Source organism: Tenrec ecaudatus, chromosome 3, assembly GCF_050624435.1.
Source record: "Tenrec ecaudatus isolate mTenEca1 chromosome 3, mTenEca1.hap1, whole genome shotgun sequence".
In the NCBI taxonomy this organism is placed as follows: domain Eukaryota; kingdom Metazoa; phylum Chordata; class Mammalia; order Afrosoricida; family Tenrecidae; genus Tenrec; species Tenrec ecaudatus.
In genome coordinates this window covers 97,441,840-97,469,602 of record NC_134532.1, presented here as the reverse complement: position 1 = coordinate 97,469,602, position 27,763 = coordinate 97,441,840, and the positions used below count along the sequence as shown (strand labels likewise).

Sequence of the window (27,763 nt, the reverse complement as noted above, 5' to 3'; positions counted from 1 at the left end):
AAGAAGGTTGAGAACCCCTGCTCTAGCCATTCATGTGCCTTCTTGGTGATGATCCAAGGCTCACATGGCTCTGTGAGAAATACAGGTCAGCCAGCAGGAAGGGCTTTCTGGTAGGGAGAGGTTTTAAATGCTGAGCTGTGGGCAACTGAGACTGGGAAGAGAGTGCATGCGGACAAATTCTCCACACTAGTATTTATGGAGCCTGGGAGGCAGATTCTGGAGGAGGAAGACTCCACTTATGAGTTGGCGATGCAAGTTCCTCCCCACAATGTCCCTTTGTAATAATGCCCACTTAAAGGGGCTGCTTGCAAGCACAAGGTGGCTCCTATACCCTTGAAGGTTATCTGCTTGGAAGCTGTCTGCCTGAAGGTTGTCTGCCATCAAGAGGGATCAGATCACCCCACTCCCTTCTGATAAGGATCATAGATAGTTCCCCTGGAGGTCAAGTTATCTCAGGGATGGCCAAGGTTAAGCTGCCATCTTAATGCTAGAAGCTGCCCATCTTGTTAAGTATGTATGTACCTTCTTGTTATGTGTATGCCTGTAACACATCCCCTTCCTGTTACGTATGTGTATGGCATGACTTGCTAGCTCAAGATTATATAAGCCTGTTCAAAGAATATATTCACTCACTCTCTGGGTCTGGTCTCCATGGAAGAGGCCAGCCCTAGCATCTCTTGTTTGATGTTCCTTGAATTGACCATTTAATTACCCAACTACCTCTTAGGACCTATTTGGTTATGGAGGCTGGTCCCCCCTCACTAAGCCAAGCAGAAGGGATCCTAAAGTCATGACTCACAGATCAGAGAATTCCATTGGGGCTAGAAGAAGCTAAGGGAACAGAGTTTCCACTCTGTCCTTCTTCAAGTCGTTAGATCCATGTCCTTATATGTAGAGAGCCTCTATCAAGACCCTCTCAGGGTTCCTGGTGTTTCCAGAGGGTGGTCTTTAGAGGGAAGAGTATGTCCTGGGGACCTCTGTGGGCATCCAGGGGAGCCACGATGTTCTAAGCCCGGCAGGCCCTGCACAGATCGTGGCCTTATGGCAGGGCTCACGGAGACACCAGAAATTAGGATTGGGGCTACAAAGCTTAAAAATAGATTGATCATCCTTGATACAGAGGCTTTTTGTACATCCCCACCCCAATCAGTCATCATTACTAGCTACAAGGAGGTGGAAGCCCAAGCTTTCTGGCAAGACTGCAGCATTTTAATCAGGACAATCCTCTGGCGGCGGAGTTCGCTGTGAGTTGTGAAGGAAGTGAGCGCTCACAGCCTCTGGGACACGTATGCACTGGCTGGTAAAGAGGACTTGGGGAGAGTGACCTAGCACCCACTCCACTATGGCATGCCGTTCTAGATTACCGGCATTTCAAGTGAGCACACGCACCCGTGCGGACGGCTCTGCAGTTGCAGGGCAGGGAAAAGAAGGAAGGCGTGTGCACATAAACAGGCTCAGTGCCTTGAGTTCATCTTCAAACCTTGTCCAATTTTCACATACTAAGGATTCGGGGCTACATGTTCCCAGGTCATGGCACTGTTTTGTTTTGTTTTTCTCAGCACTTTCCACACCACAAGAGGACAATTGCTAAAGTCTGTTCTATGGTTACAATGGAAACTTCCCAAACTCAGGTCCTGGACAATACTATCATATTGGAAATTGTCTATCAAGGAAACTCCGTCTCTCTGCTATCTTCATATGAATGTGTAGCACTGTATAACTGTATAACAAGGGATGGGGATAAAAATTTAGTAAGTTCGAAGGCACAACATAAAATATTTTACCAAGGGCAATGAATGTACAGATGTGCTTTATACAATTGATGTACGTATGGATTGTGATGAGAGTTGTATGAGCCCCTAATAAAACGTTTAAGAAAAAAAGAATCAGAATAAACTTGACAGCCAAAAATAAGAAAAAATATTTAACCACAAATGCATAGTTTTAAGAAGTTTATGATAAAATACTATTAGCTTAGCATAAACGTTAATGAAATGTTCTACAATGATAGCAAAAACTGTATATATGTTTTTGTTTAATTTAATTATTTTAACTCACAAAAAAGTAAAAGTTAAGAATAAAGCTAACTTTTAAGGAACTTTCTATAGTTCTATGTAATGTTCTGTTTTGCCTTCATGTCTGAAAAGCCTTCTTCATGGTAATGATTTTAAACTACCATGCATTGAATTGGTTTTTAGGACCTATAAAGCAATATTTGACCTATCATCATAATTTGTTCCTATAGGAAGATTCAATGAGCCTGGTCCACTGGTGGGTAACCACTGGACTGCTAATTGCAAGGTCATTTGAAGCTGTAGACTCCTGATTTACAGCCTCAGAAGCCCTCTATAGGACATTGTGGCAGTTTCATAATCTCAACTTGAGCGAAGAGTTGGACTCTAGCCTATCAATCAGTTCATAGCCAAGGAGACCTCTGTGTGGGCAAAGCCTTCTCCTGAGGATTCTGGGAACTACTTTCTTCCTCCCTGGAGGTGGGACACACACTACTCTGCTACACATTCCTGTTGACAAACCACATGGAGACACACTGATGGAGTCTGAGACCTGGAGCTGGAGGATCCACAAGACTTTCCACCCAATGGCCTGCGATCTTCCTGCATTTGGCATTGTTGCATGTGTTGGGAGAATCTGAAGAGGGATTTATAGACTGGTATTGGATATATCGGCTAATATCGGACTTGATCTGGACTGGGCTGGGCTGTTTTCTCAATATACAATTACTCTTTGATATCAAGCTCTTTCTAATACACATATGAGTGTCTCTGGATTTGTTTTTCTAGTCAACCCAGACTAACACAGACATCTGTGAATATGAATGGACTCAGTGGCAGGGTGTTTTTTGTTTGTTTTAATCTTTACAGGAGCTGACAACTTCATCTTTTGCCCACAGAGAAGGTGGTGAGTTCAAACTTTAGACCTTGTGGTTAGCAGCTAACTGCATAGCCACTGTGCCACCAGAGCTCCCTTGGCAGGGGCTGTTTTGTTTTAAGTAAAACTCAGCAGGAATGAGCGGAAGAGAATCAGGATGCTAAATATAACTGATTTGAGAAAGTTAAACTTAGCTGATTAAAAAACACCTTGAGTGTTTTATTTCTGTAAAAGATGAGGGAACTTATTGATTCATCTTCCCCCACCCCCTTTTTAAAATAAAGTCATGATGTGTTGTGAATATTACCAGTATTCATCTTAGTTAAATAATGAGTCAAACACAGATATGTCAAAAATATATTTTTGTGTATAAGGTGACGTTAATAAGTTAAGGATGCCAGATATTGTGAGCAGTGATGGCAAAGGGTAACTGGGAAGAACATGAAATACAGCAGTTATGGGCTTGGGCATGGTTTTCCAGGTCTAGAGCTGCTGTTTCTTTCTACAGAACACCCTCTCAAACTCAGAGTAGAGATTATGGAAAAGAGATCAAATACAGTTATACTTTACCTACTGTAAAGCAAGCGAGGCAGACATTAGGGCGCAGTAACAAATTGACACCTCTTCATAGCCCTCAGCGTTGAAGGCATGCTCTAAAAAGAAAATGCTGTTCCACTGATTAAATTCATATTACTGAAAAATAGCAAATGCATATCTAAGACAGAAACCAAAGAGGATACTTTAGAAAAATCTTTAATGTGCTCTTTCAAACAATTCTATGAAACTTAAATATGTTTGGTTTTTAAAAATCTTTTATTAACTCATTTCACTGTTAAATTCTTCACCCAGGACTCTGGTTTTCAGGTTACCAGTGATGCCAAAGAATTCTCCGAAAGTTTCACCAAATCGTAGCAGGTTGTAAAATCCCTTCAGTTTCTTAAAAAGCAAACAAACCTTTGAGTACATGGACAAGAGAGCATAGGCTACATAGAGATGTCCTTTTTGCTTTAGTTGGCAGTTCAATTCAATTGGTTTCAACAATATTTATTGAGCACCTACTATGTAACAGGCACTGTACTAGAGGCTGGGGGACACAAAGATGAATAAGACATGGTTTCTGCCACCAAGGAACTCATCGTCTCCTTGGGACAGAAAGGTAGTGCAAATGCTTAAAGTGTATTCTCAAATGGACAAAGATGTCAGCAATGTCGTAAGTACAGAGCATTTAAACACACCTGTGTGCCATTGTTCGTAATGTCAAGGCGAACAAAATGGAGACCATTTGTTGGATAAGACAATAAAATAATAATGAAGACCTACCTTTTAAAGACTCACATGATAAAGTACTAAGAATTTACACCACAGTTTTCAAGTATTTCATACTTAGAAATATTATTGCCCACATTTGTGCTATAGTTGAACTCAAAATTCCAGGTTACTGCTTCATTCACATCTCAGCATGCTGGGATCCAGCTTCTCACTGAGTTTGTGAATTAGAATGGCTAGCTCCTCGGTTGCTTGGCTCTTGTCTTCCAAAAGTTCATAACGAAGACTGGAAATATCTTGCTTGATTTCTTTTAATTCACCTAGAGTATTGGTATGAAAAATATGCAATTAGGTACTGTGCTCACTGGCTTTAGAAAGGAACCAGGAGCAAAATTCACACAATACAAACATATGTCTCACAAAATCTTTAAGGTATACATTTAGACCTTTAACATATTTTAAGAAATGCTTGTCTTTGAAAACACACCGCCCTTTGGAAAAAGCTAAGAATACTGTCTCAGTAGTACACATTGGGTTAAAGTATTGGTCTTTTCAGCTTTTAGCAATGGTGATTTCTCTAATAACTGGCTAAGGTTGAGAACCTGTTCATTCTGGATCAGTCCTTTGCTGAGAATATGCATTTTTACCCCGATCTAGAGACCTCAATCCATATGCTCAACTAGGGCTAGAACTAGATGACCAGATTGCAAGTCTTGCCTGCACCTGGTTAAAATGTAGGTAAAGCATTGATCTTCAGAAGTAAACATTGGAGCCAAAATTTACTTCGAATCCAAACAATGAGTCTCCAAGTCATTGACAGGTTGGCTTAACTCTTTACAATAGAATAGCATGAAAAACATACCTTTTATGGTATTTCCTGGTATCTTTATGACACGTGAAGTATACTCTTATGTTCTGTTTTGTAGGATTTTTTTCTATAGGACTTTTCAATGTTCTGTTTTATCTAACTTTTTATTTTAATGAATCCTAACTCTTATACAAGAATGCACACAAAGTATTTGTGGGCTCCTTTTGTGGTCAAATAAAGAAAGAGAAAATTTTCTTCTTCCTTTCATATATGACAGGAGCTCAGTTGGTACAAATAGTTATGCATTGGGCCCCTAACTGCAAGGTCCAAAGTTCAAAACCAGAAGCCTGCTCTGAGGGGAAAAGACAGGGCTTTCTACTCCCTTAAAGAATTACAGCCTCGGAAGCTCACAGAGATAGTTCCACCCTGCTCTAGAGGTTCACCTCTGAGTTGGCAGACATTTGATAGCAGTGGGTTTGGTTATTTTTTGAGGTCCATATACAACAATACGGGGGAAGTGCTATTTGCCGTTCAACCAGCTCCAACTCAAGGCAACCCCACAAGCAGCAGAACAAATGTTGCCAAGTCTTGTGCCATCTTCCCCGCAGTTGCTAGGTTTTAAGCCCATCATTATGGCGACTCTGTATTTTGAGTGACGACTTCCAATCTAGTGGGCTCTCATCTTCCAGCACTGGAAGTATATTGGATATCATTCCTCTGTGATCCTTGGCGTATTCATTGGCTAATTTTCAGAACTGAATCATCAGAACTTTCTTCGGACTCTATCCTAGTCTGGACACTCTTTTGAACTACAAATAGAATAGTCAGCGCATCTTCGTCCGATGCAAGCCACCATGGTATGACCAACTGACTTTGGTGGGTATAGATGGTGTGGAGAGGGACTCAACTGATCTAACTTGAAATCACAAAACTGGTGTTTGGAGGAAGAAATTGTTTCTTTATTCAGTTCTATCTGCAGACCATAAGTCTGCTAGACTCCCTTCACCTTCCTAGTACTGCATCCTGCTTCCTTGTGCTTAAGTTAAGGGAGACAACAGACTAACTTTCTACCAAAACAGGAAACACAAACTAGTCTTATCATGTAGGTTAAGCTACATGATACCCTTTCTTTTAGCGAGAACTTTGCTCAAAACTTCAAATTTTCATTAGTTCATTTCCTCATTTGTGTAAAGGCCTGAAAGAAACCATTTGCAATGATGTTAAGACTATCTAATTTCCTCTCAAGAACCTTTTTTTAAAAACAGGGTGATTATGGTACTACTATAGAGACCTGGTGCCACAATGGCTAAAGTGCTTGTCTGCTAACCCAAAGCTTGGTGGCTTGACCCATTGGCCTCTTGGTGTGAGAACAATGTGCCACTCGACTGCGGTAAGAATTTACAGCCTTGGAAACCTTTCTGCTCTGTCCTGATGTGGTTGCTTAGAGTCAGAATCCACTCAGTGGCAGCAGGCTTAGTGAGTATGTTACAGCAGACCTGATTTCTGTTTTCTACTACCTTATTTCAACCCTGTCTCTCTAAGTGGAATTGTGCTCATTCTCAAACTCCTTAGTCATACACGTGTAGAAGTCCTTTTTACACACATATGCCCATTTATACACTAATACTAATCATACATATATAGTTTTGTCAACTGTGCAACTCCCCCCCTACCCAGCCCCGCACAGTTAGTTTTGAAAGGAGGCAATGCCATTTTTTTTTCACATTTTGCTGACTTCAATTTATATTTCTGATCATATGGAAATGTCATTTAAGGCAGGATTTTTTAATTATTAGAAACAGACACACAGTTGCAGTTGTTTTATTTTCTAATTACTAGGGGACTACCAAACTCAATTCATGACTTCTTGACCAGGGCAAAACCCTGACCTTATAATAAGGCATGACCTTTTTTATACATTTATATTAAAAACTAATATAATTGGCCTATTTTCATCTACCTAGGCAGAAGATCAAACAGAATGAATATAACAAAAGAAGTTGAACAGCTTATATGATATACCTGTAATATTGGAGGACAGGTGTCTAGAACTTATATTCACTTCTGGAAATGTCATGAGCTGTGCATGGTACATGCCGGGGCATTCTATGCCAGAACAACTTTATGAAATTCATCATTTCAACAAGCTGCATGTGTGGGTCTTGATTTAGGTGGGCACATTATTTGTGAGAAATACAGGGCTATTGGGTGGGCTCATTTACATATTATTCGAAGCTCATGTTAAAAACTTGAAAGCCCAAGAACAATTGTACTAAGTTTAGCCCTTTCTTTTTCTTACCAGTGCAGAGAGATCTAGTGCTTTTTTTATGATTGGTCATTGTAGTACATTGAATGGTGATCTTCAGAAAGATCCCGAAGCCTTTGAGTGTGACCTTATTTGGCCAAAGGGGGCCTTTATAGATTAGGGACCTCCTGATGAGATCATTCTGGAATAGAGTGAGCCCTAAATCGATGGGCAAGTGTCCTCATGATAGAGGGGAGAAGACACAAAAAGAAAGCCATGTGAAGATGAAGGCGGAGATGGGAAGAATGGCCCTGCCCACACCTTACCATGGGACTTCCAGCCTTACGATTGGGAGACAATAAACGTCTGTGTATTTAAACCACCATGTTTGCATTAATTTGTTATGAAAGACCGAGAAATGAATACCATGTTAAAAAACTCCAGTTTAAATTTGGGGGACTACTTATTTCTCCCAAGTTGATTGCCATCTGCAATTCTGAACCTGAGTTTTGGTGTACCTCCAGCCTTTGATGAAAAACCTGTTAGTTCAGATAGAGCCTGCCCGGAATAGGTCTAGAAAAACAGGCATGCTTACGTAAGACAACAAAGAGAAACGTGAAAGATAAAACAAAATTCCAGAGAAGAAAAACAGAGTGGGGTTTTGATTCTGGATAGCAAAGGAAGGGCTTTGCTAAAGAAATCGGGATTCTGGTGGGTCAGCTTTTGTTTTACCCATATCACTGGAAAATTGTCAACATGAATCTGAAGTAAGACCAAACTCTTAGTACTAGATATCTGATGAAGCGTTATTGTACCAGACAGTAAAATACCCGCGAAAGATGATATTCTACACAACTTCAGACTCAAGGCATTCTAGGGAGAGGTGAATTGCCACTCATTGGCATTTTTGATAAATGTTTCTTTTTAAAGGAGGAAGAAGGGCTGCGGTGGGGAAGAAGAAGGTGGAGGGGGAGGAAGAAGAAGAGGTGGAAGAAGAGGAGAAGAACTTTAGGAATACAATCTTGAGGAAACCCAAGTTGTAAACCAGGATTGTTTTTTGTAACATTTTATTAGGATTTTTTTAAGTATGATTCAATATTAAGCTTTCCAGTCCATTAAGTTAGCTGTACAAGGACATTTCTGTAACTTGAGATGCTTACCTTCATTCACTTCATCATTTTCTTTGTCTACTTGTGCTTTCAGAACATAGCGCTTTATCAGTCTTTTCATTATTTGCTGTTGGGCAAAAGAAAAGAAAAAAAATGTCACCAATGATACATATAAGTAACCTGGGTTCTGTTCTCCAAAGAGCCTTACAAACCTGTAAAGCAAAAAACTTAGAAGAGAGAAATTTTATTTAACTACTTATGAAGGTCTCAGAATTTAATCATTTTTGACTTACTACATAAACTTTAAGTTTTTTTTAAACTTCAGGAATAGAAAAACTTTTAAAAAATTAAACTTTAAAAAAAAGTTCAACTTAAGGTTTCTCTTTAAGGTGCTATCTCCCAGTCTCATCACTCACAGGCACCACGTTTCTATTTTATCTCATGTTTTGGGAAATATCCAATTCTACTATCAATGCAGAGAATTTGGAAAATAAAATTTTAAAATTAAACAAAAGAAAGAGGCAAAAATCATCTACAATTCCACTATGTAATGATAATCACAGTTGTAATTTTGGTGCATATTCTTTCAGTATCGTTTTTTAAAAATTCTGAGTACATATTAGTGAACCCATCACACAAGTTACAAGACAAGCCCAAGGCTGAGATAAATTTGTTACAATATGTAAAAACAATCAATATCCAGAATATTATAGATCTTTAAAATACATTTTACTAAGAAAAAGATGAAAGTCTCAATAGAATTAGGGAAGGAAAACAAAATTCGCAGAAAAGAAAACTGGGATGACTTTTCCTTTTCCGACAAATGAACAGATGTTTAATTTTACTGGAAATCGTGGAAGAGTACATCAACAACAAATACCAATTCACCCTATTGGTTTGGAAGACATATTTTCATTTTGATAGAAAGATCCACAAAAGTCAATTCCCATTGATTTGTCACCTGTTGTTACTGTTAGGTGCCACTGGACCAGGTCCACCTCAGAGTGACTAAGTACAACAGAACAAGACACCGCCAGATCCTGTGCCCTCCTCACGAAGACTGTTGGGCTGAAGCCCCTTGTGGCAGCCACTGGGTCAAGCCGTCTCATGGAGGGGCTTCCTCGGTTTCATTGACCCTCTGCTTGACCCAGCAAGAGGTACTGTTAGAGGGGCTGGTCCCTCCCGCCTGATAGCATGCCTAAAGTGCTTGAGATAAAGGCTTGTTATCTGTGCCTCCAAGGAGCCCTCTGGTTGTACTTCTTTCAAGACAGATTTGTTTGTTCTTCAGGGAGTCCGTGCTAATTTCCATATTCTTAACCAGCATCATAAATAAAATGGATCAATTTTCCCCTTGGTCTTCCTTGGTCATTGCCCAGCTTATATGACAGGACTGAAAATACCCTAGCTTGAGTCAGGCTTATCATCTTACCCTCAAAGGGACGGCTTTGCTCTCGAACACCTTCAAGCAGTCTTGTGCAGCAGCTTTGCCGGGTGCATATGCCGATTGAGGCTTTCAGGAGTATTGATTGTGGATCCACGCAAAATTAAATCTCTGACAACTTCATTCTTTCTGTTTATCATGATGTTATCTATTGGTTCAGTTGTGTTTTGATTTTGTTTACATTGAGTTATTATTCATACTCAAGAGTGATTTCACCACTAAGCACTTTAAGTTCTCTTGGCTTTCAGCAAGCAGGGTTGTGTTCTTTACGTGTTACAGGTTGCTAACCAGCCTTGCTCCAAGCCTGATGACTCATTCATCTTTCTAGAGCCCAGCTTCTTGAATTATCTGCTCAGCATACAAAGTTGAGTAAGTATGATTAAAGGCTGTATTTCTGACGGACAGCTCCTCTGGCTTTAAATCAGAGTATTCCTTTGTTCTGTTTGAACAACTGCCTCTGGGTCTGTGCCAAAGTTTCACTTGAGTATGATTGACTGTTCTGGAATTTCCATGCTTCACAATGTTATCTAGAGTTTGCTATGATCTACATAGTTAAAGCCTTTGCACAGTTGATAAAACACAAGGAACACCTTTCTGATGGTCTCTGCTTCCAGCCAAGACCTATCTGATGTCAGCAATGGTATCCACATGCCACATCCTCTTCTGAACCTGGCCTGCATTTCTGGCAGTTCCCTATTGATATACTGCTGCAACAATTTTCTAATTATCTTCCCCCAAATTTTATTTGCGTGTTCTATTAATGATATTGGTCAAACATGTCTGCATTCTGTTAAACCACCTTTCTTCAGAATAGGTACAAAAATGGATCTCTTCCAGACAGTTGACTAGGTAGCTGTCTTCTAACATTCTTGGGATAAATGAGTGATCACCTTTAGTACTGTATAAGTTTATTGATATATTTTAAAATTGTGTCAATTCCTGGAGCCTTGTTTTTTCCTAGATCATCTAGATTCACCAATTTTAATAGATTTCCACATTTTCTTTTTCTCTATTTCTATTAGTAATAGATTGAACCATTTAACAGTTACTTGTAAATATGATTTCTTAAAATATAATTTAAAGAGAATATTGATTAAGTCTTAAAAAAAAGACAAAGACACCGACACAAAGGTAGCGTCTGGACAAGAGAATCGATCAACAGGAGGTTGAAAGGTCGTCCAGGGGTTCACAATTGAGATTCAAAATAAATAGGGTATGGGGAAGGGCAAAGGAAATGTCACAAAAGCATAAACAGTGGCAGATCAATACATCACAGTTATAGGTGGGACTATAGAGTCAGGAAACCAGACCACAGTTGGGACATTCACATTGTGAGATACAAGGGTTTATGAAACTGGTCCAAGACCTTCTGACTAGGGTAAAACTAATAAAGCATGACTCATAACTATGCAACTCCCTGTATTGTCCCGAGTATGGTGGCTTCCAACAAGGATACAATTAGTAAGTACCCAAGAGAGAGACTGCCGTGCCCCTCCCTGGGCTGGTTAGAGAGGGGTGGAGGCAATCTACTCTTCAAGGCATTCTGCTTGAGGGCAAGATTATCTACACCTTTGGTTAATGATCAGAAAGCATTCAATGGAGGCTCAATCTATCTGGGGACTCTAAATGCCTGTCACTGCCACCCACAGCTTTTTTGCAAAGCAGATAATCTGAATTCAAGCTTTAATATAATTCCTCCTCTGATAAAAAAATTATTAATATTAACAATAATCCTTTGATTACACAAGCTGGTGTGTTTCTTCATCACTTAGATGGCTAGTTGTTTAAAGACAAACCTTTATGGCTCCAGATACCATCCTTTCTGATAGCGGGCATGATCTGATTTCTTCATCTTACTTTGCTATACACCCATATCTTCAGTGATCTCTTCATGAGGGTTTGCATTGAGCAGTGCCACATCACAAGAACAAATTGCTCTTAGATTAGAGCTATGATTAAGTAAGAGCTCAAAATTCATTAATATTTAAGGTTTCTATATTGCTATGTTGTACTACAGAGGCAGCATTATCAGCCTCCTGAGAAATACTATAAATAAAATCCATGAGTCATTCAGTAATTCTGATTAATACCATTAATGGAGCCAATGGTATAAAATTGAAAATACTAGTAAAAAATGAAAAAAAAATATGGGAACACCTTTTGGACAGGAAATACAGGAAACTTTATACAGAGCAAAACTTAAGTGACAGAACACGAGGAAAGCAATAAGGGTTGGACACAAGGCAACAATTCTGCAATTATTGAGTAGGCCCAACATAATTTTAAGAGACAAAGACAACACAAAGACACAGATACATCATCCTGATTGAGGGAGGCCACCAATATCAGGTTGAAATGGTGTCCCGACATGATTTTTTAAAATCCCGAAATACTTCTGCGGAGATCTCCCAATAACAAGGTTATTTTCTTATATAACCATAGCACCATGAACAAATTTAGGAAAATTAACCATGGATTAAAAATTGAATATAATTTAAGGGAAAACTATTGGTGTCTCCCAATGTAGAGCAAAGAAGAGTGCATGAAGTCAGAAACACCAGGAAGCAATTAGTCCAAAGGGATTATGGGCGATGTCAACTCCAGTCTATGACCACGCAACCAGAAGGACTACTAGATGGTGCCTGACTCCCTGTGTGTTCCACTCGAAAAGGGATCACAGTAGGACATCCTGGACATAGTAGAAGAAAAATGTAAAAGAACACCCTAAATCATTCAAAAGACCGTGCTTACTGGTCTGATGGAGACTGGTGGAGCCGCTCAGACTACAGCCCGGAGATGCCCTCCAAGCCAGGAGCGGAACTCACCCCTCATGCCTCAACTTTCAACGGTAGATTGAAATGGCAGATAAGCCTATAAGGGAAACAATAATACAATTCCTTAGAGCAATCAATTGTGGGAGATGGAAAGGGCAGAACTGTCCCAGGGAGAGTGCTCAGAAGGTAGGAAGGGACAGGAAATGAGGATGAGTGGAACTGGGAAGAGTGCTATTGACATTGTGGGCAGTGCAATCACGCTATAAAACAAAATGTGTACGAACCATTGTACAGAAAACCAATTTTCCTCTCTAAACTTCTACCCAAAGCAAACAAATATACCGAAGGCATATCCATATGGAAATGTCTACAGTTTCAATATTTTATCATTTTCTCAGGGAAGAATCATGTATTTCATTTCTATATCCTGGGTGTAAAGTCTCCTTTCACCTGCAACAGTTCATCTACTTTTTTCTTTTGTTGCTACCTTTAAAGCGGACAGGAGAGTTGTTTTGTCGTCGGCAAACATTTTTATATCTGATCATTCCAAGTGCTTCTGAGCAGGTTAGGAAACGCTTACCTGTTGCTGAAAATACAAATTGAACAACCACTTCCAGATATAAAATCCGGGGGGTGAGGGTGTGGTAAAAAATCTTATAAATGTATGAAAGGAGGCATTTACTAGAATTCTATTGAGAATTGTAGAAAATGGAAAAAAGCTAAATATTTATTAAGAGGGGAATGAATAAACAAAAAATGCTTTATTCATACAACTGCATATTGTTCGGCAGTTAAACTATAAAACTGAAAACCAAACTCAAGGTATGAAGTTGATTCTGATTCACGATTACCCTATGGGGCAGAATAAAACTGCCTCGGGGTTTTCTGAGGCTGCCTATGGGAGTAAAAAGCTACTTCCTTTGACCCTGGGAGTGACTGGTGGATTTGAACTACTGACCTTGTGGTTAGCAGACCAGGGCAACTATGCCACCAGGGTTCCTTATCACAACCTTCATCATGGATTTGCATTGAGCCAAAATCCATACTGAAGGTTGTAATCTTTGATCTTCCCCAGGAAACGCTTCAAGTTCTCGTGGCTTTCAGTAAATGAAAGTATGTCATTTGTGTAATGCAGTTATAATGAGCCTTCCTCAGGTCTTTGTCCCTCCTCTGATTCTTCATATAATCCAGCTTCTGTATGTTATGTTTTACTCTTTTAATTCACTTTTTATTACATACTTTTATTGGGGGCTCTTACAGCTCTTATCACAATCTATGCAAACATCCATTGTGTCAAGCACATTTGTACATATGCTGCCATCATCATTTTCAAAGCATTTTCTTTCTACTTGAGCCCTTGGCATCAGCTCCTCATTTTCCCCCTCCCTCCCTCATGAACCCTTGATAATTTATAAATTATTATTATTTTCATATCTTATATGGTAGGCTGTCTCCCTTCACCCACTTTTCTATTGTTCGTTCCCCTGGGTAGGGGTTATCTGTCTATCCTTGTGATCAATTCCCCTTTTCTCCCCCCAACTTCTCCTCCCCTCCTGCTATCCCTATTCTCATTATTAGTCCTGAGGGGTTTATCTGTCCTAGATTCCCTGTGTTGTGGGCTCTTATCTGCAGTAGTGTACATGTTCTGGTCTAGTCAGATTTGTAAGGTAGAATTGAGAACATGAGAGTGGGGGGAGGAAGCATTAAAGAACTAGAGGAAAGTCATATGTTTCATTGGTGCTATATGGAGCCCAGACTGGCTCATCTCTTCCTTGTGACCCTTCTGTAAGGGGATGTCCAATTATCTACAGATGGGTTTTGTGTCTCCACTCCACGCCCCCCGCCCCAGTCCCCGTTTCACATTGTTATGATTTTTGTTCTAGGTCTTTGATGCCTGATCCCATTGACCTCGTGATCACACTGACTGATGTGCTTCTTCCTGTGGGCTTTGTTGCTTCTCAGCTAGATGGCCACTTATCTTCAAGCCTTTAAGACCCCAGACTCTATATCTTTTGAAAGCTAGGCACCATCAGCTTTCTTCACCACATTTGCTTATGCATCCATTTTGTCTTCAGCGATCACCTTAGTGTAAACATCACAGAATGCCGGATTATTAGAACAAAGTGTTCTTGCATTGAGGGAGTACTTGAGTCAAGGCCCCATGCCCATCTCCTACGTGAATACTTAACATATAAATATAAGTACATAGATCTATTTCCCTATCATTATATATAAATATATTTACATATGTGCATGCCTGTATTGAGAACTCTAAAAGTGTCCTTTGCCTCGTAGTTCTTTCCTCTATTTCCTTTTACTTTCCTCTTCTCCCACTGTCATGTTCAGCCTTCATTCGGTTTTAGTCCTTCCTTGCTGTTAAATTGCCCTTGATTAAGCCCCACTAGGCATCCTATGCCCTTCTCTCCATTGATTTTAGTTCACTTGCTGTTCCTTGTCCCTGGGTTTGTTGACCACCCCTTTCCTTTCTCCCACCTCTCCTCCCGTGTCCCCCTGGAACTGTTGGTCCTGTTTTTTCTTCTCCTAATTGTTTATCCCACCTATCTTATCTAGACAGACATGCAGAGACATTCATAAGTGCAAAAACAAGGCCAAGGCAAACAAAACAACATAGGAAGACAAAACCAACAGCAACAGAAAAACAAAACAAGAAAACCCAACAAAATGACAACAAAAAGAAAGCAAATCACAACAAAGGAAAAGCCTATAAATAGTTCCAGGTTTGTTTTTTGACCTTTAGGAGTGTTTTCCGGTTGAGTCTGATGGGGTGCCTCATTCTGGCCCCAAAGTCTATTTTTGGTATTCCTCGGGGACTTCATTGCTTTCCTTCCTTTGCTGCTCTGTTGAATGCCCTTACTGTTTTGCCCCAATGTGATGGGGTCAGATTGGGCACTATTTCCACACTGAGTCTCCAGGGTTGTAACCCATAGTGCTATGGTTCAGTGAGGGATGTCATGTCTTGGGGTGGGGCTGGCCCTATGGTTCTCTGTGCATTGTCTGCTCTGAGCAGGAATACCGTCCTCCTGGCTTGGTGGACCAGGATGTGTTCCATTCACTCTCCTTCCATCTTTGTTATATACATATATAAATCTAAAGATGGAACAGGACCAGGCAGGATGTCATTCTTTTGTACCTAGAATTGCCACGAGTTGAGTCCAACTTGAAGACATCCAACAACAACCATATACAACAATATACATTTCAAGAAACACCTCAAACTAGTATGCATTGAAACGCATGTTGTATGTGACAAATGTACAAAGTAAATACAGGCGAACTTTAAGATAGTAGAAATCTCTAGGACTGGAGAATGGTTAATTGACAAGGCAGGGGTGTTTTAGTTGTGTCAATGATGCTTTATTTCTTATAAAAATATTCAAAACCAATTGTGAAGGTGTTAACTTGTATCCAAGCAAGTGACAGTGGCATAGATACCTAATTTAACATTTATGATTAAATTTTGTCAATGTTCGTGATCTTTTGATATAATTCAAAAGTAAAATTTTTAAATATCATAAAAAATTTAAACTGTTGCAATCTCCCTGTGCAATAGAATTGTCCTGCTGTCTGTTGGGTTGGTAGTTGGATACTGTCAAGTTGATTCTGATTCATATATATATATATATATATATATATATATATATATATAATTTAATTGGGGGCTCCTACAACTCTTATCACAATCCACACATCAAATGAACCAGGCCTATTTGTACATATGTTGCCCTCATTCTTTACTAGACATTTACTTTCTTTTTTTAACATTTTATTAGGGGCTCATACAACTCTTATCACAATCCATACATATACATACATCAATTGTATAAAGCACATCCATACATTCTTGCCCTAATCATTTTCAAAGCATTTGCTCTCCACTTAAGCCCGTTGCATCAGGTCCTCTTTTTCCCCCCTCCCTCCCCACCCCCCCTCCCGATTCTGATTCTTGAGAGCTGCTCTGCTGTTCTCTTGGGTATCCTCTTCCTGGAACTGGATCACCAGGTTTGTCTCTCACAGGCTTGCTGAGCAGGCTGGAACTACTGAACTTTCCATTAGCAGCCAAATACACAGCCTTTGTACCTCTCTTCCTCCCCCCCCCCCCACCGCCCCAAGGCTTCTTTTCATGCTACACAGCAATTTGAAAATGCTCCCTAGTCCAAATTTCTTGCAGCAATCGTACTACAAACATAATAAAAAGACTTGGAGTCTAAACTGAACAGAATAAAGCTGTAAACGCTTTAGCTGGTACAGAAAGTGGGAATAACTCAGGGCTTAAAGTAAGGGTCTTATTCAGAACCCTTCAGAAAAGTATTATTTAGAATTTCTACTATTAATACTACCAAAAAAAAACAACAACAACCAAAAAACAACTTAAAGATCAAGGTGGACCAGAATGAGTTCTGGAATGAAAAAAATTCTGAATTGAATCCTCCCAGTTATCATTCAATATTCTGGTTCTGTTTATGAGGTTTATAGTATCTGACAATTGTTTTGAGGCTGTCCATCAGATTTTTAGACTACGTGACATATTACCATTGCACAGTCTCTGTAAAAACATCTGAGTCAGAGCTTGTTACTCTTTCCAGACAGCTGGTTCAATCTATTTCTGGACAATGGTAGCTGTTAGAAAACAACTTCTTTGTATTTAGCCAACATCTGCTTCGCTCTATCTTATCACCATGGGTCCAGTCTGTTCTTTGGAGCAACAAAGAATAAATTTTCACACATCATAGGGCAAGGTGAATGCTTGTCTCTTTCCATTCTTTCCCATCCCCACATTGCCCTTCCACTCTGTGGACAGATGCTTGGAAGCATAGGCTGTAGCTTTGAAGCTTTATAACCCAAGACTACGCATCACAGAGTCCTCCAGAGTGTCAGGAAGTTCACAAGCTCCACATGACATTGCTCCCTTTTGAGAACAAATTTCTTCCAATACAATCGCACCATCTATTCTAAGATTGAATAAAAGACAGCTGTCGTTGAACGCAGGAGCACTAGTGGTGCCATGGTTCTGTGTCGGGCTTCCGTCTGCAAGATCAACAGTTCCAAACCACCAACTGCTCCGTGGGAGCAAGACGGCTTTCTACTCCCATGAAGAGTTACCGTCTCAAAAGGCAGCCTACTCGGGCTTATATGGTCCTTATGAGTTGACATTGACTTGATGGCAGTGAGTTTGGTTTGGGTTTGCGTTTGGTTTTGCTAGACAGCCTAGCATTGCCTAGGCCAAAGACATTCTCAAATAAAATAAAACTGTTAAAGCAGAGCTGCCACAAGAGACACTGGAAAGCACAACTTCCGTAGGGTCTGAAAAGAAATTCTTATTTCTTAATGTTATCTTGTCATTGAGTCAATTCCAACTCACGTTGATCCCATTTGTTACAGAGTAGGAAGTACTCTGGCTTTGCTTGGCTGTGACCTTTATGGAATCTGATTGCCAAACTGGTCTGTGGTGTTGGATGGGTTGAATCACTGGATCTTGAGGTTATGAGTGGAACCTGGTGGCTGTTTGTATACTACTGGCGACCTTAACCTTATTGGTGTGCTTTGAACGTGAAACAACCCAATTGGCACAGATAGTCAATGGAGATTGCTAACACATGTGGAACCAATTGGAGCCATCCTTCCAGGTTCTGACATTCTCTTGAGAAAATCAGCTTCAGTTAAAAAGAATACTTACACACATAAAAGTAATACTCAGTATTTTGCTAATAATTAATGTTTACATAAATAATGCCATCATTGTTTCAAAGCATTTTTGAAATGCTTCCTCTGTTGCTTCTCCAGGCAGATTTAAATCTGTGTCGTTGAAGCAATTCATCTGAAGGAGAAGCATACACTTGGAGACCCAGTTGGGGAAGGTCACGTGGTTATGTGGATAAGACTATTTTTCAAAGAATGCAAAGTCAGCTGACACTGAATTTTGTTAGCAATATGGGGACTGAGCTAAATTTAGCACCTACAAAATAATTTTTGTCGGCCAATGGAGATCCCCTCATAGAGGGGCTTAGGAGAGGAGATGGGCTAACTAGGGTATGAGGTAGTATTGATGAAGAACACAGCTTTCCCCCAGATCCTGGATGCTTCCTCCCCCCAACTACCATGATCCGAATTCTACCTTGCAGGGCTGGATAGGACAGAGGCTGTACACTGGTACATATGAGGGTTGGAGGTACAGGGAATCCAGGGTGGATGATACCTTCAGGACCAAGGGTGTGAGAGGCGATGCTGGGAGAGTGGAGGGTGAGTGGGTTGGAAAGGGGGAACTGATTACAAGGATCCACATGTGACCTCTTCCCTGGGAGAGGGACAGCAGAGAAGGGGGGAAGGGAGACCCCGAATAGGGCAATATATGACAAAATAACGAGGTATGAATTACCAAGGGCATATGAGGGAGGGGGGAATGGGGAGGAAGGGGAAAAAAAGAGGACCTGATGCAAGGGGCTTAAGTGGAGAGCAAATGCCTTGAGAATGATTGGGGCAGGGAATGTATGGATGTGCTTTATACAATTGATGTACGTATATGTATGGATTGTGGTAAGAGTTGTTGGAGTCCCTAATAAAATGTAAAAGAAGAAAAGAGAAAAAAAAATGATTAGGGCAAAGACTGTATAGATGTGCTTTATACAATTGATGTATGTATATGTATGAACTGTGTAAAGAATTGTATCAGCCCCAATAAATTGTTTAAAAAAAAAAAATACTTCGTGTATCTTATAAACTAATTATAAAAGTCATTCCCTCCCCTCAAATTAAAAAAAATTTCCATTCAGTAGCCTAAGTTGTAAAGTTGCTTCTTTTTAAAATATAAGCCCTGTATACTGGAATCACACCTCATGAAATAAGAATCCTTGATTAAAAATTGATATTTGCACCCAAAGATTTCCTAGTAAAGAGGCTTTCTCTGAATTATGAGAGGCATTTATATGAGGTTTTAACTGCTATGTTTATTGCTGATTAATAATTTATTTTCATCTCTTTTTCTACTATCATTATTCTAGACTACATCACAGGCATAAGAAATTATTCTCCTTGGAAAATACAAAATTTCAAAATTACAGACAGAAGAATTGAAAGAAATCCCCAGGATTCTGGAGTCTAAATATTTGTTCATCACAATGACCAACCAGATAGAAAAGAAATATCTCTCACCTCTTCTGAGTTGTAGATTAGTGTTCAAATATCATGTCAATATCACAATGCAAAATATATCTTTAAGTCATTCTAATGAGACAACTCACTTGGAATATGAAAAACCTGGAGAAATATGTCAGGCTTTCACGTCTTCTAGTGTGTATGGATTATTTATCCTAATATATCATGCCTCCTCCTGCTCCCGGTATTTGTAAGCGTTCTTTGGAAATATGACAATATTACAAAAGGAAGCTTTCTTCCTTAATTTAATAAGCAGCAGGCTTGTACTCTGATTTCTAAAGTCCTTGCCAATTACAATAGTTCCCCAATTCAAGACACCTGAAGAATATAATTCTACTCACTACTCAGAAACACAAACACACACACGCACACACAGACATATATGGAATTACAGACAAAGAGATACGTCTAATGAATCTTACCTGATAGCGTGTTGGCTGGTTGAGAATGCTGTTAAAACTGTGTGATTCAAAAACTCTTGAGTTAGATTGAGTGAAGAGGTTTAACTAGGAAAAAATACAATTAACCTAGTAAATTAGAATACATTTGTTTGGAAATGAAAAAAATGTTGTATTCTCCTTGATAACATTTTGGAAGAACATTTTATGAGAATTGAGCTTTTTAAATGGTTCAGTGTAATTCAAAGGGTTAAAAATTAATGGAGTATCGTACCCACAATTATCAAAATGTTGGTAAAAAGTTCTATAGTGGAACTGCTTAATTAAAGATGTCTATTTTAAAAACTGGCTCACAATAAACTTTTTTTTTCTTCCTGGAGTCTTTTTTGTATATGGCATCATCTGTATTTCACAGAAATCGTTCTATTTGGCCTTCAACCCATGTTCCTCTAACAACACGCGGCAAGTTTGGGTGTTAGCATTTGGTAATTTTGTCATCTCCAAGCGTACGCCCAAATAGCCTGTCTTCCTAGGAATCTTGGCCTTAGAGTGAGCCAGCTTTGGGAAAGACGTGGATGGAATTGGTGGGTTTCCTTTTTCTTTTTCAGGTTTGACTTTGGAGTGGGGAGGAGCCAGACGCAGGGCCACTCCGTTACTGTCTGCTCTTTATGCACTCTTGTCTGTTCTGCTCCTGCTTCTGACTGATGGGCAAGCGGAGACCTACAAGGTGGGATTCTATTGAAAACCAACCTATATTCATTCAGCCCACCTCTTGACGTCCCACCTTTACCGCTCGGATGTTAGCAAGGAAGGAAGGGATACTGGTAGGAAAGGACCATCCTGACTGCTCTCTTACAATGTCCTGGGGAAGGAAAACCGGGACTAGCAAAGGTAATTCTTCTAGCTGCCACAGGAGGGCAGTATCCCACTATGAACTGAGGTTAGCTGCAGGGGCTAGCTCCTAATGAGCTTCCTTCCACTTCCCTAACCAGCCTCACCCTTGCCCCACCCACCCCCCCAACACACAACCAAATATAAATTCTCACAATTTTTGCTGCAAAGTGTCTATGAACCGAAATAGGATTAAAGGGACTTAAATAAATTCATGCACAATTTAAAAAATTATGTCAAATCAGCAGTTTTTAAGCAGAAATGGGTAACGTGAGAAGCCAGCAAGCATGGAGTCCTGGGATGTGAGGGTCCAGCCTTCATTCCCAGGCCTCTGAGATAAGCTCTTCTTTGGGTCTGCGGTTCGAGAGCATGGCTGTTTCCCTAACACTCCGTGTACACACTGCTGTTTCTTTCCATGCATGGCACGCACCAGCTACAAGGCACAGGCTGCGTGCTGCCAGCTGTGTGCTCTTAAGCCTCGCTCTTGGGAATTCCCCCTTCCCAGCTGCAATAGGATCAGGAGAGATGCCTGGAATCCAGCCCACAGCTGTACTGTGTAAAACGCGAGCGCAGTGAGTGCCCACACTGGGGAGGCTTTCCTTTGAAATTAATGTCTGAACACATTGCTGGGAACAAGGCTCCTTCGCCGCCAAGTGCAATTGAGCAATCATAGCAGGAGCCGCCCCAAAGGACAAGTAAAGCCTGGGCCCTTTAAGAGATCATTTCAAGACCCTGTGTGTGGTGAGGAAGCAGCAGCCATCAGGCCAGGACTCCAGGTGTTGAGCATCAGAGACAGCCAGGTGCAGGAGCAGAAAGAGTGGCAGGTGTTAGCGCACGTGAGTTCCAGGCCTGCGCTGACCAGCCAGGGCGGTCTTACTGAAGGGATTTACCTGAGCAGTGATTTACTTCAGCTGACTTATCTATGAAATGGGAATAATAAGGATACCTACCTCCCAGCGCTGCATGAGGTTCAAATGAGCAGCAAAGCACTTTGTAAACTGTGAAGGAGGAAGGCACTGATATTTGTTGAGGCTGGTACTTTATATACCGCATACCATTCTAGCATGACCGCCCCAGGGTTTCCACTCTCAGATGAGGCACCGGAGGCTCTGAGCGGTTCAGGGGCTTATTTGTGTGACTTGCTAATAAGCCGTAAGAGACAGAATTCAAAATTTAGGCCTACTGCCCAAGCTCTTTCCTTACATTACAGAGTTTCTTGCTCTATCCGCCAGAAGATGTCATAGCCAATCAATGGCTAACAAGCTAATTGCCGTAAAAGCCCATATCAAGGTCAAATACAAAAATGTGTTAAAAAGGTCACCGTCTTAGGGATTAAAATGCCAGCCCATGGCAGATCTTGAAAATTTATCATGTGTTTTAAGAAGCAAGAAATCAAATTGCACTAACCCTATCTTTGCTCTCAGTTTCAAAGAAGTAAAAATGGCTTCCTGTGCTCAAGAAAGTATGGCCAGAACGTTGCTACTTTGTGTCCTTGTGGGGAATCTCAGCTCGGGGCCATTCCCAGCATCTTGTACCTCCACATCTAGGCAAACATAAGATTTTAACCCCACAGATTTTCTCCTACCTGCCTTTTCTCACAATTATGTGAGATTCTGTCTATATTCTTTGGTCTCATATTTTCAATTCTATGTCATGAAAATAATTTTCTTTGCTTAAAGTAGGACCCAAGGGGACAACACCATTTTTGCTTAATATACAAAGAGATATTTGTGGTTATCATTTGAGGATGCTTGGGGCCTGTATGAATTTTATTAAAGGAAAAATATTCTTGAGTCCAAGCAAGATTTTCCACTGAGAGGACAGATATGATGATGAACAATACATACAGCCACAGGAAAAATCTGAGATTACAAGGATTGGATGTCTGCAGAACAGTTGAGAGGCACAGAACACATAAAAACACAAGTGTTTTCTAAACAGTCGCTTTTTGGCTTACTATTCAGAAGTTAAGAGGTCTTTTGTTGCTTTTAGTCTGGTAGTTTACAGGGAATTCTGACCACAAACAGGTCATAGACTAAGTGACTTATTGAAACATCATGATCCTTAAGTACTAGTCTATGCAAGACCATGGGAGGGGCAGTACTGCCACCGTCTTCTGAATTCACATATAGAAAAAGTACCAAACAAACAGCAAAAGACAAGGAGAAAGAGACAAAATATTCATTTTAAAGTCTTAGAAAGTTTTCAATACCTACCCTGGATTTTGAGTTACCCATTCCCATTTCTATATCCTTCTGGAACCTTCTCCTTCTGCATTTGGAAAAGTTGATGATCCGCATAAAGAAATAAACAAAGGATTTGGGGCTAGGAACTAGACTGAAAGGTGGAGGTAATGTTTTTCCATCATCGAAATAGGATAACCAAAGTTTTGAACGTGCAAACTTCCATTCTACGTCACTGTCGTCCTGTGTCAGAAAACAAAAGAATAACAATTGATCTTAAAAATGAGATAGTCCATTTTTTTGGTATTCCCCGGGGACTTCGTTGCTCTGCTCCCCTTCCTGTTCTGTTGCATGCCCTTAGTGTTTCACCTCGGTATGGTGGGGTCAGATCTGGCACAATTCCTGCAAGTGTTGTCCCCTATAGTGCTATGGGTCAGTTAGGGGGCGTCGTGTCTCCTGGTGGGGTCGGCCCTAAGGTCCTATCCGTGCATTGGCTGCTCTGAGCAAGAATATCTTCCTCAGGGCTTTGTGGGCCAAGATGGGCTCCACTCTCTCTCCCTCCCCCTTCATTTGCTCCTGTGTGCTCTGATCAGACATGTCCTTCACCCTGAGCTGTAGCTTCAGTGTTGTCCTCAAAAATAGACTGTGGGGCCAGGGCATGACACCAATCAGACTTGACTGGAAAACACTCATAAAGGTCAACAAACAAGACCTTGAACTAGTTACAGGCTTTTCTTTTTTTGGTCATTGTTTCTGTTGTTGTTGCTGTTTTTTCTTTTGTTGCTTTGTTTTGCTCTGCCTTGTTTTTGTGCATATTATTATCTCTGCATGTCTATCTAGATAAGATAAGCGGGATAAACAATCTGGAGGAGAAAACCAACAGTTCCAGGGGGACACGGGAGAGGGGGAGGTGGGAAAAGGAAGTGGGTGTTAACAAACCCAGGGACAAGGGAATAACAAGTGATCTAAAATTGATGGTGAGGAGGGTATTGGGGGACTGGCAGGGCTTGATTAAGGGTAATGCAACTGAGGAATTATTACTGAAACCCAAATGAAGGCTGAACATGATAGTGGGACAAGAGGAAAGTAAAAGGAAATAGAGGAAAGAACTAGGAGACAAAGGGCATTTATAGAGGTCTAAATACAGGCATGTAGTTATGTAAATGTATTTATATATGATGATGGAGAAATAGATCTATGTGCATATATTCATAGGTTTAGTATTAAGGTAGCAGATGGACATTGGGCCTTTACTCAAATCCTCCCTCAACGCAAGAACACTTTGTTCTAATAACTTGACATTCCATGATGCTCACCTTCCTGACACAATCACCGAAGACAAAATGGGTGCATAAGCAAATGTGGTAAAGACAGCTGATGGTGCCCAGTTATCAAAAGTTATACCATTTGGAGTCTTAAAGACTTGAAGATAAACAAGTAGCCATCTAGCTCAGAAGCAACAAATCCCACATGGAAGAAGCATACCAGCCTGTGTGATCATGAGGGGTCGACGGGATCAGGTATGGCATCAAAGACCCAGAACAAAAGATCACATCATTGTGGATGAGGGAGAGTGGAGATCCAAAGCCCAATTGTAGGCAATTGGACATCCCCTTACAGAATGGTCTCCCTTACAGAATGGTCTCAGGGAAGAGATGAGCCAGTCAGGGTGCAGCATAGCACCGATGAAACATACAACTTTCCTCTAGTTCTTTAATGCTTTCTCCCCCAACCACTATCATGACCCCAATTCTGGCTTACATATCTGGCTAGACCAGAGCATGTACACAGGTACAGAAAAGAGCTGGAAACACAGGGAATCCAGGACAGAGAAACCCCTCAGGACCAATATTGGGAGTAGCTATACCAGGAGGGGAAGAGGAAGGTAGGGGGAAAAGGGGGGAACCGATTACAATAATCTACATATAACTCCTTCCCTGGAGGACAGACAACAGAAAAGTGGGTGAAGGGAGACATCAGTCAGTCATAAAAAACTAATAACTTATAAATTATCGAGGGTTCATGAAGGAGGGAGAGTCAGGGATGGAAGGGAACAAAATGAGAAGCTGATACCAAGGCTCAAGTAGAAAGAAAATGTTTTGAAAATGATGATGATAACAAATGTACAAATGTGCTTGACACAGTGGATTGTGATAAGAGTTGTATGAGCCTGCAATAAAATTATTTTTTAAAAAGTCTAGCAAAGCAAACATAAATAAATAAAGGCTAAATAAGAAAAAAGCAATGAGATAGTAACTGATGCCAGTAGGGTTCTGGGCTGAACTAAATGGTCTTCTAGAAATACATATACATGACATGTACAGTTGTCTGCACAGACTCTCCATGATCCTCATCACTTAGTATCCGTTTCTTGACTATTCTGTTACATAAGCCTCTGTATCTACCGACTAAAATATAACCAGAATTTTCCAATTCCCTTCTGAAGGCAAAGCAAAAAGGCAGACAATTCATTGCATGTAGTCAATTCAAGGGCTCCCCCACTGTGCTCTTCGAAGCCAACCTTGGCAAAGCGGAGGCCACCTCTCCACATAGAACAGGTTCTCTCTGGTTGCCCGCCTCCCTCTCCACCTTCCTTGAGCCTGAGCCTCACCAGAAGGGCCTCTAAGCAGATGCAGTGCATTAATGGAATGGCATGGCTAAGATAGAACCATGGACAGGAAGTGGCCTTACCTCAATTTCCTGATATGAGCTATTTATCATAGCAATTAGCATATTGAGCAAAACGACCACCATCGTTACATTGTATATTCCGTAAAGAACATAGCCAATATTCTCTATGAATTTGTGATCATATTTGAGCACAACGGAAGTCACTTCAGATAACCCAAATATTGACCAAAACAAAGTCTTGAAACTTTCTTCTACGCTGTTGAAAGAATAAAGTACACAGTGATCAGATGAACAGTTTTCAATATTAAAAAGTCAAAAGTGACAATCATGTTGGGGTCTAGATACTGTACAGATATCAAGTTCCATCATAATGAGTTCTATAGGCAGAATTATTTTGCTAAAATATCTAACAAAATTCTCTCAAGTTTTCAGGTCGTGGTGACTAACTGGTGCTGAACACCTGGCTTTTCTGTCAGTTGTCCTCAAGGGAGAGTTCTCTGAACTCCGTGACCTTCATTTTTTAAAAGTTGCGTTCTTATTTGGTGATGATTGAGAACTTCAAGTTAGGCTTTCCAGAGTAGAACAGGAATAGGAATATTAAATTCCTGAAAATTGAATACTTCAAAAAATGAAATGCTCATTTTAAAAACTATTCACTACAAAAAATAAGTTTCTTGCACTATTTATTGCAGTAAAACCAAAACCCCAAACAAAAATAACCCTTCACTGTCATTAAGTCAATTCTGACCACAGCAAGTCAACACTGTTACTGAAACGGTAACTCTTCACAGGAGTGGAAAACCTCATCTCTCTCCCTATTTGCATTTTTTATTAATTGCAGTGGGCAAGAATAAACATCACATAAATTTCCATCAATAGGGTCCCGGATAAATACATTCAGAGATATGCATACAAGGTAATGCTATGCAACTGCAGAGAACAAAAATCAGGGACATTTATTTTTATGTGTTGGCGGTGCTGTTAGCTAAACATTGACTGCTAATCACAAGGGCGGTGGTTCGAATCTACCACCTGCTCCATGGGAGAAACTGCAACACTATCCAGTCGATACCAACTCCTAGTGACCCAATAGGATGGGATAGAACTGCCCCTGTGAATTTCTGAGACAGTAACTCTTATTTTGTTAATTTATTTTATTTAAAAAAATCATTTTATTGGGGCTCATACAGCTCTTCTCACAATCCATCCATCCATGGTGTCATGCACATTTGTACATTTGTTGCCATCATCCTTTTCAAAACACCTGCTTTCTGCTTGAGCTCCTCAGAGACAGTAACTCTTTATGGGAGTAGCAATCCCATCTGTCTCCCTGGGGTGCCTGCTTGGGAGAAAGTAGAGACCACCTGCTTTATGAAGATTTATAGCTTCAGAAAACCCCAGTCACTATGAACCTGAAGTGACTTCATGGCAGTGGGGTTGATATGAAATTATATCCAAGATCTCTAACTAAGTGGAAAAAGAAGTTGTAGTAAGTGTAGGTTATTCTGTCCTTTCGATGGAAAAGCGGACTCTACAGATATTTATGGAGAGCCATGTGGAACAATGTCCACCCACGTCTGCTCGCTGGCATGTCTGTGACAGTGGCTGGTGGTTCTAAGAGAGAGAGACTTTCTGATGTGGTCTTGTACAGATTACAGCCGAGGACACCTGATGGGAGGGACAGTTCTCTTCAGTCCTCTGAGGTCCTTGGGAGTCAGCGTTGGCCCGATGGCCGACAACAGCAGATCCATTATTCTTGCTTGTGCAACAAGTGGTCTGGAAACGTATCTAAAAGAACCGGCTGTCTCTGGGAATGAAGGTCGGCTGAGACTGGAGACTGGAGGTGGGGAAGGAGCAGCCTATTCACTTTAAACACATCTATATTTGAAAAATTTGCCACAAGCATATGTCACCTCTCTAAAAATAACAAGGAAAAAATGAAGAGGGGAAAAAAAGGA

At 40.5% G+C, this 27,763-nt stretch overlaps 1 protein-coding gene across 1 annotated transcript in view; it reads right to left on the bottom strand.

Annotated features, from left to right (window-relative positions):
* Positions 1 to 3,314: 3,314 nt before the first annotated feature.
* The window catches only part of TRPC3 (transient receptor potential cation channel subfamily C member 3), an 80,577-nt gene continuing 56,128 nt past the window's right edge, over positions 3,315 to 27,763 (bottom strand). Inside the window, exons 8-13 of the mRNA XM_075544829.1 lie at positions 25,866 to 26,061; positions 23,208 to 23,417; positions 21,942 to 21,989; positions 20,125 to 20,208; positions 8,369 to 8,444; positions 3,315 to 4,475 (exon numbers count right to left, since the gene is read on the bottom strand). Coding sequence (XP_075400944.1) covers positions 4,333 to 4,475; positions 8,369 to 8,444; positions 20,125 to 20,208; positions 21,942 to 21,989; positions 23,208 to 23,417; positions 25,866 to 26,061 — 757 coding nt within the window. The 3' untranslated portion in view covers positions 3,315 to 4,332. The remainder of the gene's footprint in view (positions 4,476 to 8,368; positions 8,445 to 20,124; positions 20,209 to 21,941; positions 21,990 to 23,207; positions 23,418 to 25,865; positions 26,062 to 27,763) is intronic.